General features: G+C 33.3%; 1 protein-coding gene across 1 annotated transcript in view; it reads right to left on the bottom strand.

The window, feature by feature from the left end:
- Positions 1 to 566: 566 nt before the first annotated feature.
- LOC107284427 (dystrophin) overlaps positions 567 to 21,320 on the bottom strand; it is a gene marked incomplete at its 5' end in the record, with an annotated part of 141,066 nt that continues 120,312 nt past the window's right edge. The window contains 7 exons of the mRNA XM_015812483.1: positions 567 to 688; positions 1,054 to 1,075; positions 2,152 to 2,298; positions 10,028 to 10,296; positions 10,687 to 10,807; positions 16,966 to 17,122; positions 19,666 to 19,838. Of these exons, the coding sequence (XP_015667969.1) occupies positions 567 to 688; positions 1,054 to 1,075; positions 2,152 to 2,298; positions 10,028 to 10,296; positions 10,687 to 10,807; positions 16,966 to 17,122; positions 19,666 to 19,838 (1,011 nt within the window). The remainder of the gene's footprint in view (positions 689 to 1,053; positions 1,076 to 2,151; positions 2,299 to 10,027; positions 10,297 to 10,686; positions 10,808 to 16,965; positions 17,123 to 19,665; positions 19,839 to 21,320) is intronic.

Here is a 21,320-nt window from a genome sequence, read left to right as displayed (position 1 = left end):
GAAGACTATATTAACCACATACATTCAGCGTTATTTTCTGTCCTATTGAAAGTTGTAAGGGAATAGTGAAAATAACACCAGAATAGGTGAGTTGACTTTTCAAGCATTTTTTTTTTCATTGAAAAAAGTTAAATAAAAAATTGGTGCTTCAAGTAAAACAAAACAAAACAAAAAACCCACCTAGTCCTATCTCGCGAAATTATTTTTTAAAAAAGCATCCAATGGCTGTCTTAAGCTCAGTAAGCCTGAAGGCAGCTTTTAAAAACATACCGTTGTGGGAGAGATGGATACTCTAAGAACTCTTAGGGCCATACATGGAGTACTGTAGGATGATAGTTGTACCCCTTGGATTTAAGTGAATGAAATAAATGTGTTGATTTGCCTGATAATAACTTAAATGATTGTAGACAGACTAAAGGTAAAGTATTCAAATAACCCATTATCTTTCCTTCATGTAGAGAATACTTTCAATTTGTATTTGCATTTACAGGACAATGAGTAAGAATTCCTTATTGGTTTCTTCATAAATACCCCGAAGTATTAGCCTTTTCCTTGAGATTTCTTCATTACATCAGCTCAATATTCTCTGATGGCACTAAATCCTCCTGAATTATTATAGTAAAGTTATAAATTTCCATTGCCAAAACTTTGGGAGATTGGTTGTACATTGTGACAGGTGTGATAGGCTCTATAGAGTGACAGATGTATCTTAAACAAATTCAAAATAAAAGGTAGTCATAAACAAATCTGTAATAAGCAGTCATCAGTAATGCTCTATTTTCCTTAGTTGTTTGGGGTGTCAGTAGGAGAGATAGTTATGCTAATAATGCCAATAGCATCCTTTCTTGTAAAAGAATATGCTTCCAATGTCAGTATTGAGTGAATCATTGCTTTTTGTACTATTTCTTGCTTGAGGGCTTCAGCGGGGCTTGTATAAGAGAGGTCTATTTCAGATCAGATTCATTGTTGGATTCTTGCAGCCTGGAAACTGGGGATACCTGGTTCTGTAGCATAAATTGTAAGCAGTGCTAATCTAGCTTTTTAATTACATACCTTTCTTCCAGCTTTGGTAGAACTAGGCCATAGAAGAAGTAATTCATATATTAACAAATTGAGATTAATAAACTCTTGCTATTATGTCACAGAACAGATCAGATTCATACCGTATGATTCCACTGTAATTTCAGAGTTAGTGATAATAAATAAAGGAGGTTCTAAAAGCCAGATTAAACTAAATGGAGATATATCAAATGTCTTTAATACATATATCATGAAATAAATTTAACTAGGGGGGAGAGTTTAATAACTATTTATGATTTAGCTACTGAATCAACACTAATTGAAACTGACCTCAGAGAAAGACAAAAGAACTCAAAACTTTGCTGCACAGCCCCAAACACTGTACTTTTTAACAAAACAAAACAAAACCCCTCACATACAAGCAGGAGTAAAGCTGCAGACAAATTATATTATCCTGAAAGATTTAATTAGCCTTCAGAAAAACAATTACAGAAGTGTACACAGATATCCCACAACTAGAATACTACATAACATTCTCAATGATGTCAAATTTACTAGTGTAACTAAAGTCTTTAGAGTAATCACTATATTACCTAAGAGGGAGATAATGGTCACTGAACTTTCTGGACTCAGAGGACAACAAATAGGCCCTCCCTCACATTGAAACAATAACTGCCTATTTCTGGTTCTGATTATATTAATTGGTAATTAAAAAGTTATCATATATCAATGGAATTATGGAAACCCAAAAATACTATTTTGACCAAGAGGGGAGTAATTTGAATAATGGTGCTAATCATCAACAATCTATTTTAATCATTAATAATTAATAATTTTAAGTAATATTTGCCAAAGTAGAGTTTTGCAACCATCATTTGAAAGTATTGTTAAAACTGTACTTTAGAAATATATTACATTTTTTGTTCTTAAAAAAATGAAACAATTCATGCATCTGTATAGCATGGATATAACTATTACCTTATTACTCATAAAATAAGTAATCTCAGTTCTAACAGAAAGTGATTAGGATCTATTTGTTTCTTGCTTTGCTTGATGGAAAATCAGAACAGATAAAAATATCCAAATCATTACCCTGACAGTATTGATTGTTCTTAAGTGGTACATTATTACCTGCAGGTGTTTCCATCTTCCATTCAGGTCTTCTAGCCTGCTGAGCATATACGGAGAAAGTGGAATCTCAGATGAGGTAAACTGATGAGCTAAGCCATTAACATTGTTCATGTTCTCTTTAAGAGGAGCAATTTCTCCTTGGTAGACCTGTGTAAAGTAATGTAAAGTTAGGGTGCTATATAGATGAAATAAAAAAAAACTTTATGCAAAACAAAATAAAATGAGGGGTTTCTGGTGCTTTCTGAGCTTAGTTGTTTTCTTGCAGAAGTTTCATTGTCCAAATTGGGTAACATCATCAGTGCAAGAAAACAACCAAGCTCAGAGAACATCAAGAACACCTCATTTCAACCCTGAGTTACTAATATTCTCCTTTACTTGAAACCATAAAACCCTATGCTTTCTGCAAATTAGGTTAGAATACAGAGTCAGTTTTTGGACACAGAATACAAAAACATTTGTTGTATTCCTCTAGTACTACTACAGTACTCCAGTTCATAGTTCCACAAGAACCTCTGGATATTAGCTGTATAATAATTGTTGGTGTTGCTTCATTGGGTTAATATATTTTAATGGAAAGCCGTCAAAAAGGGGCCACTTAAAGATATTGTAAGAGCTGTGAGAGGCCTTGCAACTCCTTAGGCTTCTGCAGATTTTAGGAGGATGCTTGGGAAGGGCAAACAAAGGTTCTATAAAGGTGTGTGTGTGTGTGTGTGTGTGTGTGTGTTTATGTCAATATATTATAAAAGCAATTTTATAAATCACTGCCATTAACCTCATAAATTAGATTAAAGAAAAAAAGTAAGAACTAATAAAAATATTTTTAGTATCTTTCTCCTAGAGAAAGTTAAAGGCAATATATTCTGAAAAAGTTTTAAGCTGATTTCTAGATCTGAACAATTAGATTTACTATATTAATTTTCTTTAAGCAGAACAGCTACAACTTCATGTTCTGGATTTATTTTATTTTCACAGGGGGGAATTTTTTTTGGACTAGACTTAAAACTCTTAATGAGATTCATTGCCTTTTTAGGTATTCTCTCAGTATTTTATCCATTGAAATGCATTGACTCTCAGTCACCAGATATAGATGGTAGGCCAAACAAGTTCAAAATATTTAAAATGATGCATCGAGAGAATGGAAATTGCAAAAAACTTCATATTATTCTAATTATCTCTACTGGGAGAGTGTATGAGGAGTTCAGAATAACTAAACTGGCATCTCAGGATTATAGTATGTAGTGACCAAGCAAGCTAATTAGGCGCATAATGAAATGAAAGCAGATAAATGAGAAAGAAAAGACATTTATGTAGGTAGGATGTGACCTGCAATTAGACTTTATGCTGCTGCAATCAACAGTGCTGAGGAAGATAACAAAATGCAGAACTTGAAAAGAAACAGGAGGAAATATATGGGTCTTACATTTATACTTCTGTATGTCTAATCTTCCTTTGTAATGACAGGTTAATGCCAGAATCAGCTTAATGTCTCATATCAAACTTTTCACTTCTTATGTTTCACTGAGATAGAAAGATAGATAAACATATTATACTATTCATGACTGTAGTGTATGTAAGGCTCTGGACTCGAAAGAAAGGAAGTTTGGCTTGAACTTCTAAAGGAAAGGTGGAATATAAGTTGAATAAACAAATAATTTAGATGAGACTTGGTATCACAATGAGTCAGGATCATTGTTCAGAATAAAAACATCTTAAGAATAAAAACTTCTTAAGAATAAAAAGATTTTTATTGTAAGAATATTAATAAGAGTATTAATTTTATATTTATAAATATTTGAGCATAAAGTAAATGTTATTCTACGTATATTAACATGAAGAATGGAAAAACCTTATGAAGTTATAAGACATCTCCAAAGCCCTTTTTCATGTTTACCAGTCTAATTTATTTTCAAGCAAATGAACTAAGTCTGTGAGCATCTTATAAATGGATAGGATAAGAGACAATTGAGGCTAATGTTTAATGTTTAATCTTAATGTTTATGTTTAATCTTAAAACCATAAGGGTTACACGGGTCCTTAAGGCTGGTAAATATAAAAAATATTATCTGTTTTAACATAATTTATAAATTTTAAGTCTGTTTTGCATAAATCAAAACCTAAACTCTAGAAGTTACTCAGAATACTCTATACCACAGTAATCTAACTTTTACATAGAAAATGAAGCAAATTCTAACCATTATAACTAGATGTGCAATTAGCAAACTATGTTAGTCTGATAAAGTATGCTTTTAATCACCTCTCGTTATAAAAGTAATATTAAGTTCAGAAGATATCCCAAATATTATACAGATAGGTTACCATTTTTATAAGTTGTGCCTTCTGTCTCTCTTCAGTTAATTTTCAGATTCTTTATTCCCCCATTTATCCCAACCCTATCTCCAAAATAACTCAGCATGTTTGCATTTGTATTTGGAAAAGAATGGTATAATTTTGTGTCATTCACATATTGGCAAGAAATCATCATGGAGGAGAGTCTGAGAGTTTTCATAAAGTTGTTAGATAATATGGGATATTTGAGATACTGAATTTGACAAGATGGAACATTTGAAATACTAAAGTGAAAAGTTTTTTATTATCAAGATATTATTACTGTTTTTTAAATACTGCCTTGTAAAATATTCAATCACCTCTAAGCTCTTCTTCTATTACTAATATATGCACTTTCATAACTCAATAAACATACATCCTGAAAGTCTCCCCTTTAAAAGATTCCTGTTGATGCCAATAAGTTCCATTATACAACTAAGAAGATTTTAACTCAATCTGTATCAAGCACAACATTCAAGTCATCAAGGAGATGAGTAATTTGAACAGTAAATTCTGGGGGAAATGTATTACAATAGGCTTTTCTGTGATCTTTATTCTCGTGTACCAGAATTCAATAGGCTTCTGTCTACCCAGATTGCTAAATTGCTCAGCTTTGCTGAGACACAGTAGCAGCAGAGACAAAAGATTTCTTCAGTGGCATTGCTGTCACAAGCTAGTCTTTCAAATGAGGGTTTTTTGTTTTTTTTTGCTAACAGCACTCTACTCCTTTTCACTTTTTTGCCAACAGCTTCTTTGAAAACCAGGCAGTTTGATTAACTGTACTCAGCAGGAAAGACCATTAAAAGATGGTTGTTTCTATTGCACAGCCCATTTTCTATTTTATAGGTCAATCAGGATTTGACAGAATTGCTTGATGGTAGAAAGAACATCCCCAAAGCAGATCCATCAACCTCCTGCAGTGGACTATCTGTACCAATCCATCACCTCTCCAGAATAGTTCTACCATCTGGAACACTAAAAGTACTCTGCACGAAGCACCTTTTCAGAAAGATAGAATTATAATAGGCCAGTATAACTCTCCATTCCTCCCTATTCTCCAAAATTCTGCCTACAACTACATATGGCTAAAACCAAGTAGGCCACTCTAACCAAACTAAATCATCACGCTTGTCTTAGCCAGAATCCAAGATGCTATTTTCCTAATTATGTACCTGGTACTCAGCAATTTTATTTTCAGTTCAGGAAACTGTCAGCAAGACTATTGACTCTCTCAGGCGAAAACAACCATTTATTCTCATTCACTATTAATAAATTAACTTGTTCCTTTCACCATATCTGCTTTGTCTTCTCTTGTTAAAAAGAAAATAACATCTCCACTCCAGAAGAAGAAACACAGAGAGACTCTTAATTTAGTTTTTTTCTCTAAATTAAATTTTCCAATATGATGCAAGCTTTTGAAAATATTATTTGATGAACTTTTGAAAAGATTAAAAAGATACAAATAATTCTTAGAGGAGTATGACCCAGTTCACCCAGTATGTTAGCAAAAGCTGGTTAAAATATTACTGATACTAAAAAACTCATATTTTGTCTTAGTATGTCATACAAATATTCCATTAAAATTGGTGAAGTGTACTTATCAAAATGTAAAATTTAATTTTATGCTACATAAACTGTTGGGATTGCAAGCAAAAAGAAGAATTTATGAATTTGATTTAGTGGCTTAAAATCATGTGAATAATTCCAACAATATTCAGAATTTGTCTTCCAGAAAATTAAAATAAGTTCAAGACAAAGATTTTTCTTGGAAAACAGGCATTTGATCTAGGATTATCTCTTTTCAACTAAGGTAAAGCTTTTATCTCTTTTCTATCCCTTAAAAAAACAACACTCCCTAAAATACTTTTGTTAATGTTTGTCATCCAATACAAGGATGTGTCACAAGCATAACAAAGAATTTTTCTCATTCTCCATATAATTCTATTCCTTGGAGACACATACTGTGAAGATGGGAAATAATTATATGAAATTAGTCCTCTTCTGGTTCAGAAGTGTATAATTCAAATAGTAACAGAATTTCACATAATTTGCTACTGGTTACCCCAGGTGGCATGTGATTTTTCAAAATTTGTCTCTTGCATTCTTTTCTTTTATCTTTCCGTAATGTCCTTCATTTACTTTGCTCTCAAAATAAGCAAAAATGTGCTTCTAAGATAGTGGCATGAGGGCAACAATATATTGGCTTTCAGGAAATTATAACTTGCATGGATAGAGTGACCAAGCTTAAGCCAAAAATAGGTTTTGATTGCCCTTGAAGCATCTTGTCTAAAACTTGTGAAATGAATTAATACATTTCTTACCATTAGCAGGGAATGGTGCATGTGATATAGCAGTGACGGTGAACCTTTTAGAGACCAAGTGCCCCAAAACTGCTCGCCCTACCCACTCCACCCCTGCCCCTGTTCCGTCCCCCCACCCTGCCCTCACTACGCCCCCGCCTCACCCACCCACAGGACCACCCACTTCCTCCACAGCCTGTCATCCCCTCCACCCGTGCCCTGCAGCATCATCTACGCATGACAGGGCGCGAGGGTGGAATCTTGTCCCTGGTGCCATGTGCTTGGCTGCGCTGCTCTGTGCGGGCCATGCCCATGGGTGACTCTCCTCCGGGGGAAGGCTGGTGGTGAGGAGGGGGCCATGGAGGGAGGCGGGACTGGGGCAATGGCGCACGTGCCCACAGAGAGGGCTCTGCCGTCTCTGGCACGCGTGCCATAGGTTCGCCACCACTATGATATAGCTACAAATGAGGTTGGTAATTTTTACTGTCTATATTGATAATATAAATAATATATATCTATATAGATATTTATATCTATATTGTTTACATGTAATTATGTTGTCTCTGAATTATTAAAAAGCATTATGTAATAGTCTCAACTGACCAAAGTTATAGTGGGTAGCCAAGATATCTCTGGTCCCATTTTGTAATCACTATTAAATATAAAAGATGGCTATTGGACTTTAAGAAGATTATATGGCAAAAGGCATGAATTAATAAATATAATGAATGAAATAAACAAAATAGAATGTACCTGTGAAATTAAAAGAAAGAGGAAGGAGATCTGAATGAAGGTGGCTTGATTCTGTGGAGTTCATTTGATTAATATATGCATTAAATTTAAGGTTAAAGGTTTAAAATACATGCCATATTTATGAACTAGAGTTATCTGATTAAGTTATTGTAGTGCACATGACTCCATAAGTTATTGATAATTGCATGTTATAGTCCAGTGATATTCATTTGAAAAAAGAACCCTAAAATATTTATTTCATATTCTTTCATATTAGATATAAAACATCATTTACTAACAGTAATAAAAGTAATACTTTAAAAAGTATTGATATGTTTAATATCAATAAACCTTGATATGTTTAATCTGATATATTCATATATTGGGTAGCTATTAAAGTAATAGTCATGCTAATATAGAAAATCAAAATGATTTGTTTGTTTACAAACAACTGCAATTTGTTGGTGGCAAAAATCTCCAAAGAAATGTATCCATTTCTCCACCCTAATTCTATCATAAGGTATATAAAGTGTAACTTGATCTTATGCATGAAGGATGTAAAATGTTCTAAAGAGTCAAAATACAAATGAAATAGATTAAAATCATTGCAGACCCATGAGCAAATGTCAGCGGAGAACAACCATAGGATCGTTGTCCTAGAAATCTCCCATATCCACATGAACCAATGTGTTCTTATCAACCTTGAACTCAGTTAAACCTTTCTGATATCTTCAAAACCCACATAGACAAAATTGGCATATAAATATTCTGTTACTAGCATATGTTTCATAAGGCTTCAGATCTGTGTTCTATAGTGGCAAAAGAAGAAAGACTTCCAGACACCTAATACATAGTACTGATTTCACTGCATTCACTTTGACAGAAAAAAACTGACCTGAACTATTTTTTCAAAATGGAAAAGATAGATTCTAGCTTGTTGAAAAAGAACTGTTTTCTATGGATGAACTAAACTAATGATTTTCCTTATTCTAGCCATACTAACCAACATAATTCAATACAGCAGGTTATTTTTTGCTTTAGTAATGCATCCTGAAATACAATTCAGCTATCAACTGCATGTAAATTGCTAAAAACCATATTTCCATGATGCACTCTAATAAAGAGAAATGAACATTTTGAAGACTTGTGATGACTTTAGCCACATATTGTTGCAAAAGGATGCAAAGAGATGAGAGTGGAAAATGGAAAAGGAATACATTGACAAAGTAAAGGCATGGCTAAAACAAAAAGATCAAGGGATTAACCATGAGGAATGTTGATAGCAACTAAGAAATTGGAAAAAAAATAGGTCACAAAGAACAGAAGCGGGAGTGGGGGTGGGGAGAGACAGAGAGAGAGAGAGAGAGAGAGAGAGAGAGAGAGAGAGAGAGAGAGAGAGAGAGAACAAGGTCAGAAAAATAAATTAAATTAGAACTAGGACCTTCCGGATCTTCAAACTTTTTCATCCCACTTTTCTCTTAAGGAGATATAAAACATCTTACATGACAACCCATATCAAGGACTATCTAAATAATTCATTCCATCTCAGAGATAGGATGGCTAATCTGTTCATAAAAGAATGGCCAAGAAGTGATAGAATGAAAGCCTGAATGAAAGTCATGCCCATTCATTGCAGCAGATGCCACTCAGACTTCTAGAGACCACAAAACTACTGTTAAAATGATTTAATTTCTATTCAGGATGAAAAATATTTAATTTAAGAAATTTCTAATGAAAAATAATTTAATTTTTGATGAAAAAAATTATTTAATTTATATTCAGGATAAAAAATGGACAAGAGGGTGATCAGCAGCAAGGAAAATGGACTTGCTAACAGTGGCAATGAGTGCACTATTGCAAGAATTGAAGGATCAGGATAGGGATAGAATAGATCAGGGATGTCAAACTGCCGGCCTACGGGCTGGATGCGTCATCCGGAAGCCACACCCACCCCATTGCCGGCAATGGCAAAACCATCCTGATAGGTTGTGCGACGTCATGTGACATCGCGAGTTTGACATGTCTGGAATAGATCATCAAGGAGAATATCTATATGGCTGCTGAGAGTCATCAATTACTTGATGACAATAATAAATCAATCAATCAATCAATTAATGTAAATAGTATAGATATGAAAGCATGTTCTTGCACCCTAGGAAGTGGATAATTAGTCCACAAAGTAACTATAATTTTGCTGACATTTTTCCATAATGTATATATATATAAATAAATTTGATTACATTAACAATAAATAGGCAAATAAAGTTTCCTAAAAATGCATAACTAAAATAATTTGACATATAAAACTGAATGCCTTTGGAATTTCTCACTAGCCTACATTTTAAGGCACAACTAAATTTAAAGATAGCAGTAATATATTTTTATTAATATGTTATCTTAATATTCATTGTGATTAATTAAAATCACAGTGAATTCTCTCTTTGTGTTGAAGGGGGAGCTACAGCAGAATGTTAAGTGTATCTTAATGGAAACAGCACTGAGCAGAAATACCATTTTACCTTCAGTTTTTCAAGATGATCCTGCAGTGAGTCAATGAGCAAATCTCCAACTGGCTGCCAAGACTCTTTGACAGTTTCTGCCTGACGCAGTTTTAGATCAAAATCATCCATTGCCTCATGAAGCTCTTGTAGTCTTTCAAGGGCTTCATCAATCTTTTTTTGCCAGTCGGCAGATTGTAGATTCAGTTTATCCCATTCTGTTTTAACCTCATCTGCCTGCTTCTTTAGGAGTCGAGTTACATTCTGGGCTCTTTCACCCGGAGACAGCTCTAAAAGTGAAGCACATAGATAACAGAAATAAAATTTAAAAACAAAATCTCATTTTTTTTATTATTAAGAGGCAAAAATATTTCAATGTTATATCTGTGGCACTAGCTCAAATTGAGTAGTATCATGGGGTTATATCAATGGCATTAAGTCCACTGAGTAGCATCATGATCACCTATTTCCATATACTGTTGAAACAATATTAGATTAGAATATGCAAAGACGGTATGCTCATAAACCTGCAAATTGATTACTGTTTACATTCTGAGTGTTCTTATTCTTGTCATATTAAACTTGCAAATATTTAAAGAGTCCAATAAGAATGGATAGATTTTTTTTTAGTCACTGCTGCTTCTTCTTCCGGAAGGTTATTATTGCACCCTAGCAATTACCTCTCGGCTCCTGGTAAAACTTCTCCAGTCCTTCCAGAGGCTTCTCAGATATGAACATTCGGGCTGTTTCAAGTGCATTCAAGACAACAGGGTCTTTCATTTTTAATTCCCTCTTAAAGGCCTACAAAAGGAAACAATAAAAATATAAACTGACATTTAAGTTGCTTTTATAGCCTGACTATATATTTTCCTTTTTTTCACTGAATGAAAAAGCAAAGAAAGGTAAAATGTTTTCATGTTCTTTTTAGTAAATGAAAAGTAAATAAATAAATTGCAAGATACTTTGGTCAAATACATCCTTCCTGAAGACAGTAATTCCTGTTCTGGATTCAATCTTATCTGGCATATTGTATTCAATTGCCTAAACTTTTTACCAAAACTCCTTCAAAATAATAGTTCTCACTCCCTGGTCAAAGCATTTACTACAAGATAAATATCTGATAGACTTTCTTAAAACTTCTGGATGATGATGATGATTATTATTATTATTATTATTGTGTTATACTTTTTTTCAATATTCCATGTATTTCAGCTTCCTTGACTAAGTCTTTCCCAATAGTTAGGATCAGGTCATGGATAACCGATACTCCTTGTATTTCCTTTCATCTTCTGGAGGAGAACACTGTCAGAAATTCTCTGGAAAAATCCTGCTTGGCAGAATTTTCTCCCAGTATAAATGCCTCAATATTACTTCCTCATGCCCTTTGAAAAAACTTTTTGCCTTTGGAAAGTATGTTCTGGTTGACTGGTTGGACAATAGTATTGCTTTTATTTGCTTCCCCTCATATTTTAATCCACAGCTCCCCATTGCATCATCAATAACTTGGATATTTTTACACACAGTACACACTTCTCTAACTTTTCCATTTGCAATTGCTTCTTTTAATTTTTAAATTTCCTATATTTCAGTCATAGAGTCATCCCAGTAGAGGAAATTTACTGAAGTCCACTATGACGTATCCATGTGTTTTTCCTGTTTTGAGGCTGATATTTTTTGCTAGAGGTAATAAAATAGAGTTATAAGTTTCACTTCAGAATCTTACTGTTATTTGTACAAATAAGACCAGGCAGTATAAATTAAATTATAGGGCAAATAGGGATTAAATATAGGGCAAATAGGGATTACTGTAGCCATTTTGGTACACATAAAACAAAATATTGTCAAATTCCATGTTATGTGATTAATCAATTTTATTTTCTATTATGATATACTTAATGTATGCAAAATAAATATAACATGACCTATTTTACTGTGCTGTTCAATATTCACAAAAAGTATATGAAATATTGGAAATCATACTAATTTATATTGGATAAGAACCCAAATATCTACATAAAATAAGTTTCTCCATAGAAAGAAATCAAGAAAATTCCTATTGAAACAATTTTGGGATGAGAACTGAAAGAAATGCAGTTTAATAAAATGTATAGTAATCAGTATTGGATTAGGGTTGTGGACACATGGTCATGTGCAATATAGCTGCAAGAATCATTTGATAATTTTGGACAAAATGCATATTTAATTTTCCTTTAAAAATCTAGAATGTTACACTTTTTTTCTTCTTCAATATGCCTGCTATTTCTGCTTCCCCCACTAAGTCTTCCCCAAAGGCTAAGATCAAATTATAGATAATTGATACTCTTGTATTTAACCTAATTTATCTCATAAGATTTCTGTGAAAATAAAATTGAAACAACAGAGAAGACTAACTGATTTCTAAAGGACCCAATATTTTAGCACTATTATCATGCAAAGCAATAAAATATATCTATAGGGTAGCACACAGATTGTTTTGGTAAGAAAACGTACTAGAAAGAGGAGGAATCCTGAAAAGTATAAATAATCTGTCAAAGACAATTTTAAAGTAGGTCTTATTTTCCACCTTTTTTAAAACCAAGACTTTCTGAGAAATAGACAGGATGACCTAAATATCAAACTGACTTTTGTTCTTTTTCTTCCACAGGGAACCGATGCTTCTAACAAGACAAGTTTTATATTCTGTTACAAATGTGCTACGCATGTGAAAAAGGTTTTCTAAAAGTATCCATGAAGAGACTAGCTTTGATAGTTAACTGGAACAGGAATTGTAACCAAAGAACATGAGTCCTTGTGGAAGAGACAGAGATGAGAAACATGGTCAAAGCGGTTAAGAAATTAGACTTTACAATTGCTTCTGAAATCACGCATTCCATAGTATACTTTTATTGTCAGAAGCTTTATAAACCACAAATGCTATGTTTCGACAATCCAACTCTTTACATACTTTTCAAAGTTTGCTTTTCCAATAGTCAGTACAAGGCATAACCAACACATAGGTAGCCTTTGCCAAATCCAACTGGTGCACTGATAAATGCACGATGAACCTCAGTCTCCATCTTTTAATCAAATTACAGCTGAGGTTCAAGTAATACTCCTAATGTGTGACCTGATCACTGGGGGGAATTCAAACCTAACCAAAAGAGGTGGAATTTTAATTCCAGAAAATAGTTTTTCAGTTACAAACACCATTTTAATCATTTGCATATAAGTTCCATTTGGTTAGTTCACCTAGTCTATTATAAAGTTTTCATAATATTCAAAGGTACTAAAATAATGCCTGGTTCCAAAATAACCAGCTCTAACTGTTTTATGAAGATCTTAAACAGCAGGGGAGACAAGCATAGGTCTTTACAGATGGCAAGGAAACACGAATGATGAATTTGAGTCAACACACTCCATGATTTATGGTAATCAGGGATTTGTGTCCTGATATCAGGATACAAATACAAAAGGCAGAGGTTTGTTTTGTAATGTCATTTCATGATTTTTCAGTTAATCACACTATGTACTAAATGGGTATGGAGGCCTATGGGTAATCATAGATCTGGTCTATGGCAAATTAATTGATACAAACCTCTAGAGTTGGTTTTATGGGAAATCCAGAATTATGCACAAAAAAACCCCTAAAACTAAAACTGCCCCTAAAACTCATTTCACCATAGAGAATTTTGATATAAGAAAAGGCACAAGACAAGGATGTCCACTAGAACAGTTTGGAGAGGTAGCAGGACTAAAGATAAACAGAGAAAAGACTAAAGTAATAGTTAAAAATCTTACAGATAAACAAACAAACAAACAAAAAACAACTGTCAGAAAAAATAAAACTATAAATAGTTAAAAAGGTTAAATACTTGGAAATATACCTGACAGCAAGATGCTTAATGATAAAAGAAGATAATTATATAAAATTACTAAACAAAATAAAACTTGACTTGGAAAAATGGAAAAATCTGCAATTGTCGATGTTAGGAAGAATTGCTATGGTGAAAATAAATATATTACCAAAAATACTGTTTTTATTCCAAACAATACCCATAAAACTAGAGAAAAAATTCTTTGAAGACTTAAATTCCCTAAATTTAAAATTTATTTGGCAAGGAAAGAAAGCTAGAATTAAACTGAAAATGTTACAAGAAGCTAAGGGGAATGGAGGTTTTGGTTTGCCAGAGTGGGTTTTATATTATCAACCATCAGTATTAACATGGGTAAAAGAATGGATAAACCCCAGAAACAAAAAAATGTTGTATTTGGAGTGACATGACTTACAACTCGGTTGGCATGCTTTCTTATGGTATGGAAAAAATAAAATTCATAAATATTTTCAAAACCACTACATTAGAAATGCATTATTATTAACATGGAAAAAAATAAAATGTAAAATATATTTGAAAATTTCAGGATGGCTTTCAACAACGGAAGCATTTGTACATCCAAATTTAGTCAGTCTTGAGAAAATATGGACATATAAAGATATTCTGAACTCTGAAGGGAACTTAAAATCTAGACAAGAGATGGAAAATCAGGGTATTGATCTATCATGGTGGTCACATTTACAAATGCAAGTGAGATATGATAAAAATGTTAAACTGTATGGATTTTATAAAGAGCAGATTTTGTTTGATCAGATATTACTAGCCTCTGATTAAAAACTAATTAAGAAAATGTATAACTTTTTATTAAATTTGAAAATGGAAGATGAACAAGTAAAAGAAACAATCATAATATGGGCAAAGAACTTTGGATACAATATAGACTTAGAGAAATGGCAAAGCCTGTGGGAAAGAAATTATAAACGGACAATGTCAAGCTCTTATAAAGAAAATTTATATAAAATGTTTTATAGATGGCATTTGCCACCAGCAAGATTAGTGAAAATGTTTAAAAAATATGTCAGATAAATGTTGGAAATGTAATCATAAACCAGGTACTTTTTATCATATGTGGTGGACATGTGTTAAAGCAAAGAGATATTGGACAAAAATACATACTCGCTAGAAAAGATGTTGGGGAAACATGTAGATTTTAAACCTGAACTCTTTTTATTAGGCATAATGCCAGAAAAACGTGATAAACAAAGTATATATTTGATTTTGCACGTGATAACAGCAGCAAGAATTATATTCGCACAATCCTGGAAAAAATGAAGACATACCACCAGAGGAAGAAATAATTAAAAAAATACTAGACTATGTGGAAATGGACAAACTTACTTTGAGGTTGAAAGAAAAAGAAGAAACAGAATATTTTCAAGCTTGGAGAAACAAATTAGGGATTAGGAATTTAATTTGTATTAGTAAATGATAAACTCAGACAACACGTTTGTTGAATAAGTACTGTTGAATTGTATTAAAAAATCAATAAAAATAATAAAAAAAATCCTCATTTCACTGGCCAATTAAGTATACTGGGGTAAATATTATAAAAGCCATCAAGTGATTCCATACAACAAGTAGAGTCATACCCTATCCATCCAGGATCCAAATGGGTCATACAAAAGTGGTATAGAAGTCTGTTATCCAAGTGGAAAGTCAAATTAAAATGAATTCAGACAGTTAGTATCAAATCAATTATAAGTACATCTGTGAGGCCTTTTCAATCAGTTTTCCTAGAAATTGTTTGAGTTGACCTGTAACTGCACAGCTGTTCCAGGTCTCCTCCTTTAAATAGATTGGGTGGGGGAATGCATACCAATTGCAAGAGAGATTTATTACATCCATTAAATATGTGGTCAGTTCTACTTTGACAGATTTATCAGCTAGGGAGGAAGAAACAAGGTTTAAATAATGAATAACTTATCTTTTCACTTAGCTAGCCTGCAAGATTTATAACAACAAGTTATATGGCTGCTAAATGTACATTTCAATGATCAGCCTTAACACTGGCATCCAGAGGGTAGCAGATCTGAATAATGCTATCCACAATGAATTATGTGAACTGTTCATAATGACTCTCTCATTTGTCTAATAAAATGCACAGTGCAGAGAGTAGTACCACTTTATCAATGCAGGTATAATAAAGACATTGATGTAATCCATCTTTTCTATCTGGACTGCCATGAATTAGGCCTTCAAACAAGCATATTTTGATCTTGTAGTTCAGCTGTTGTCCTAGCCCTTTCATCATTTTTACCTTGCTAATAAATTGAAGAATGTATTTGGCTCTACAAGAGAAAGAGAAGCAATTGTGTCAATCTTTTTTTGCCATCTCTGTATTCCAAATCTCTGTATTCCAAATCACAATATTGCCAACAAATATTTTCAGCTGCACAGATAAAAGGGAGTCATGAAATGCTGAGTCCATCTTTGCAATGTCACTATAGGCTTTGAAATCCCATAAAACAAGAATCATAAAATAATACCTCCTCCAAAGGAACCCAACCTTTGTTGGAGGACAAAGGTTCAGCAAATATGGTATCATTTACAGCAAGCTGCAATGCTGCCAACATGATGAAACACATGTTATGATGCCTTGACATAAATTCCAATATGTACTTGTGTCCAACATCAGATGAAAGTACCTAAGTCAGGGGTCCTCAACCTTGGCAACTTTAAGACTTTGGACTTCAACTCCCAGAATTCCTCAGCCAGCTTTGCTGGGAATTGAAGTCCACAAGTCTTAAAGTTGCCAAGGTTGAGGACCCCTGACCTAAGTCATGGCATTTGTATTATAATGTCATATGTTTTTATCACATGACTTCATAATACAGTTGCCATGACTTATGTACTTGTCCTCTAGTTACCCCCACTGCAGTTCACCATTTATTTTTATCATGCCTTAAAAAGTGGTTGTATTAAGATATATAGTTCTTTACATCTATTGCCTGAAGCATAATTAAACATAAAGATATTAAAACTATAATCTGAGAGATTACATTAGCAACCTGGGAAATCAGTTAATAGTTTTCAAATTTTTATGTTTTTATATTAACTTCCTGAAGTTTTTTTTGTTAAAAATCATACCCTATGGGTATCATTCTGCTTTTGTACAGTGGGAAGATCACCACCAATTGGTGTCTGTCGCTTTAGCTCATCTTCTTTCAACTGCAGCCATGCCAGAAGTTCCTGAAGAGAAAGATGTAGACGTCTCCACTGATCAGAACTGGCTTCTAGATGAGACCTGAAAAAGAGGTTAAGTTTGTGTTACAAATATCACCAAAAGCAATTCCTTGATTCATATATGCAAATTAAAGACAATATGAAAAAGATAATTTCAGTAGCAAGGCACAATGTGAGATCAGAACTTTTACTATTTCTTTCCCCTCTATTTCAACGAATTTCTTAAAGGTTAAAATATAAGCAATATAGCAGATCTGTTTCCTTCCTTCCTTCCTTCCTTCCTTCCTTCCTTCCTTCCTTCCTTCCTTCCTTCCTTCCTTCCTTCCTTCCTTCCTTCCTTCCTCCTTCCCTTCCCTCCCCTCCCCTCCCCCAAAGGTCACAAAATGAGTACAAAAGCTTTTAATAAGTAATGTGTACTGAGTACGAAGTACAAAAAATTAATATAAATTTCTGTAAAATTTATGCTCCATCTCCATTAAAATCAGCATAAACTAGCTTTAAGATTGCTGAAGCCTGCCCAACAGCGTTAGCTGGATGTCAAATGTTGCAAGTGCAGGATCGAAGCACACCTCATTTGTGGGGGTGAAACTTTATATTATTTTGAAAGGGTGAGACTTTCATCTAAACAAAACAAAACAAAACCTTCTCTAAAAGGATCTTAAAGGAAGTCAACTTTCCTCAAAGCCAAACATCTACATTCAAAAGTTCAGCTTTTCAGACTGTGAGCACTGTACCTTTTGTGACTTTCAAAAAGGAGAGCTTGAATTATGCAAACAAAAGTTAGGAGGCAAAATACAGTGTTCAAAAGTGGTGAATGGGAAGAAAATATATCAGGATTGACAAATGGATCCCTTAAGAATTTGCAGTAAGAATACTGATTCTCACATCCAAAATTAATAACCAAGAACATTTAATTTTCATAATCAGTAGCTGAAAAATAACTTGGGGGAATACAAAACAAATTGTAGGCTTTTGTATGAAAGTATTTATGAGTTTGATTCTGCTAAATGTGAACTTGAATTACAGTATATGCTGAGAGGCATTTTGTTGCGTGATTCTCATTGTAGTTCTGTTCATATAACTTGCACAGTTTGATTACTGAATTAATCCATTTTTGAATTCACATAACTTCTCTGGGCTATATTCATCTAGGATTTTAAAATTTACAAACATACATGTATACAAACCTTACCAATGTCCAGACTTAGCACATTGTGTAAATGCACATTTCATTGTACAATGAACAGTAACCAGGTCCAAGATATTGTGTGAATGTATGCCATATAACTATTGTGTCCATTCTTCAATCTATAGAGAAATAAGTGTTTTGTTCCTTATATGTATGCATGGGTGTGTGTAATAACAACTGTACGCTTTTTGTGGTTTAAGGAAAAAAATAAAGTTTAACTGTGTTCTCACCTACATGGTTTGGCTATAATAAATGTCTCATTATAACTTCCTATTTCTGTAGAACAAGAAGATTACTTTAATGTTTAATTCAAGAAAGAAAGGCAACCATGATAAACTATGGTCACTATTTTCAATTTGCTTAATGTCAGTGGTATCAAAATTGGGTGATCAAAATTACAGCAAAGAAGTCATTAAAAAGCTCCTTTATTAAACCTCCTCTGTTTGACTCATATGCTGTTTTTCTTTTTTCTTTTTTGTCTATGAAATTCAGGGGATAAAAATGGCTCATGTAGATTTCAAAGATCCTTTTTCTTATATATGTGGGGAAAATAATTTTCTTTTCACCTCAGACATTAATATTTTTCAGATTCACATATTTCATTTATTTTTAATAATGAATGTTATGAAGATGATTTCTGTCATGCAAAAAAAAAAGCTTTGAAGAGGGTTGAGAGCAAACAAAAGTGATTTAAACAATACTGGGTCTGCACTGCAATAATGCTCTTTATTATGAACTTTTGCAGAATGACTTTTTCTCCCCAAGAAGACATCACCTTTCTACCCCACAATTGGATTTACAGACCTAAACTTACATCAAAAATTAAGCAACACTTACGTATGAGTTCCACACTGCAAATCTTTCCTCAAAGTTTTGTCCATTCACCAGATTGTAACTATTGTAAGTAAATACAATTCCCAGTTCTATGCAAATTTATATCGGAATTCCCAAACAACATGATTCAAATATGCTATTTTCCTCAGAGAAAGAACATCATATGAACAAACTGAGTTTCCTCCGAAATTTGCTTTGCTTCTTCTGAAATTTGATTTAGTTGTAATTCTTCTGAAATTAATTTAGCATGGGCTACAAATTTTCTTATTACAGTGTACAGAATCATAGTTATAAAGTAATTATTTCAGCAAAAACATGGTAAGTAGCATTAATCTCTTTTTATGCAAATATTTATTTGCTTCCTAAAACTCTCTCATAAGCAGAAAATGAACTATCTTTCCAGAGTAATGGAATAATCTAGTATATTCTCATTGCTTAAATTGTGCAGCCATTTTAGTCCAATTAGAATAACAAGATTAAGGGTACATAGAGTGAGGGCTATATAGGTAGATGGGTTACCAATAATTATTCTGTTTTCACTCAGTTTTCTGCTTCCCAGATGTTGCTATTTTTAGCCCTACCTGATATTTAAAGATTTTTTCCGAAGTTCACTCCATCGGAAGTTCATGTTATCCAGGCGTCTCTGCAACAAGGCACCATCATCAGAACCTTCAAGTGACCTCAAGATTTTCTGTCCATTTTCATCCAGGCTATGGAAGATGTCTGTATGGGTTTCAATTTCTTTCTGAAGCTCCTATAAAGAAACACAAACCAAATATATGAACTTTGGCATTTTCCTGAGCTTTGTTAATAAATAATTTTTAATAATTAAAATATATGAAATTACTGAAAGGTTGATCTTGTGATTTCTTAAAGTTTTTGCCTGAACCTTTTCAGTTCGTTATTTTCCATTGCAGTATTGAAATAGGAAAAATGCTAGTTCGAGACCAGTTGAAATTTAAAGTCTTAATTATTCCAGAATTTGTTCCCAACATAAATAAAAATTGTTCCCCAAATTTTCATACAATTTGCTAGTTTCTTTCTTCTATATACCAAGGTATATAGCATAATATTCCATTATTATGCTAGTTACACTAATGGGAAGTTCGTACAACTTAAATACATGCAGTATTAAGAGACACAATCACACTATAGCGTGTGCCAAAGAGACAAAAAAAAAAAGATTCTCTGCACTTTGCTGTTTACAATTAAGCATCAAAATCACACCCAATCTAACCTTTACATGATATGTCTTCCTGTGTAACATTTTTCAACTTGAAGCAGAGGCTTCAGCAGTCTTGAAGCACTGAAATCTCAGGAAAAGTAAGCAACTGAACAACAAGCCTTAAAATGCCAAGTTCAGTTAAATTCCATGGGCAAAATGCATTTCACAGTACAGGCCACAACACTCAACTGTAATAAACAGCCACTTTGTACTGTGTCAAAATATCAGCCAGGCCATGGCTGTAGGAGGAATTGAGAACAGTAAAGGGACCCAGAATACAAAACTGTCAGCTTATGTAGAACTGCCAACTTTCCTTATCGCTGTGGAAATTCAGGCCAGAAACTTTTGAAGATTCATGTTTCCCACTCATTTTTAGGAAGGCAGTGACTGCCAATGGAACATTCTTTAGAAAGCCAACTGCTTGTTGCTAGCATTCTTTTCTGCCTACATCCTGAATGGAGTCTTTGTGTATTATCTGTCCTGCTCTTTGCAGTTAGAACAGTATATTTTAACCACATCAACATGTAGATTTTATTCGGAACTTTATTCTTCATCTTGTCTCCTCATTAGAATTGTCTTATACACAAATTTATGTACAAATAGTAAAAAAGATTTATTTTTTAATTAGAAGATAGCAACTGAAGCTTGAAGCTATCATGCCAATGAATTGTCCTGAACTAATGGTAATCTGTTTTTTTCACCATCACTAGCGTTCTCAATAAGTATACAGTATATTCTCCAGGATATCTGACTAATCAGTGCTGCTTGGTGATTTTGCACTTCACAGTCTTAGGCCAGTGCTTTTCAAACAAGCTGGCTGGGGATTTCTGGGAGTTAAAGACCATATATCTTAAAGTTGTCCAGTTTGGGAAACGCATTCTTAGACTTCTCCCTCTCTAGATGTCCATTTTCTACCTCAGTTTAAGCCCAAAATTAATATTTTCTTCTTTTCATCCATTCTAGAAGACATTGCTTACTTTCTACTACATAATTTTACAACATTTTTTATTT

Source organism: Protobothrops mucrosquamatus, unplaced genomic scaffold, assembly GCF_001527695.2.
Source record: "Protobothrops mucrosquamatus isolate PMUCROS unplaced genomic scaffold, P.Mucros_1.0 scaffold88, whole genome shotgun sequence".
Taxonomy (NCBI): domain Eukaryota; kingdom Metazoa; phylum Chordata; class Lepidosauria; order Squamata; family Viperidae; genus Protobothrops; species Protobothrops mucrosquamatus.
Note: the sequence above shows the minus strand (reverse complement) of the source record. Positions and strands in the feature narration are given on the sequence as shown.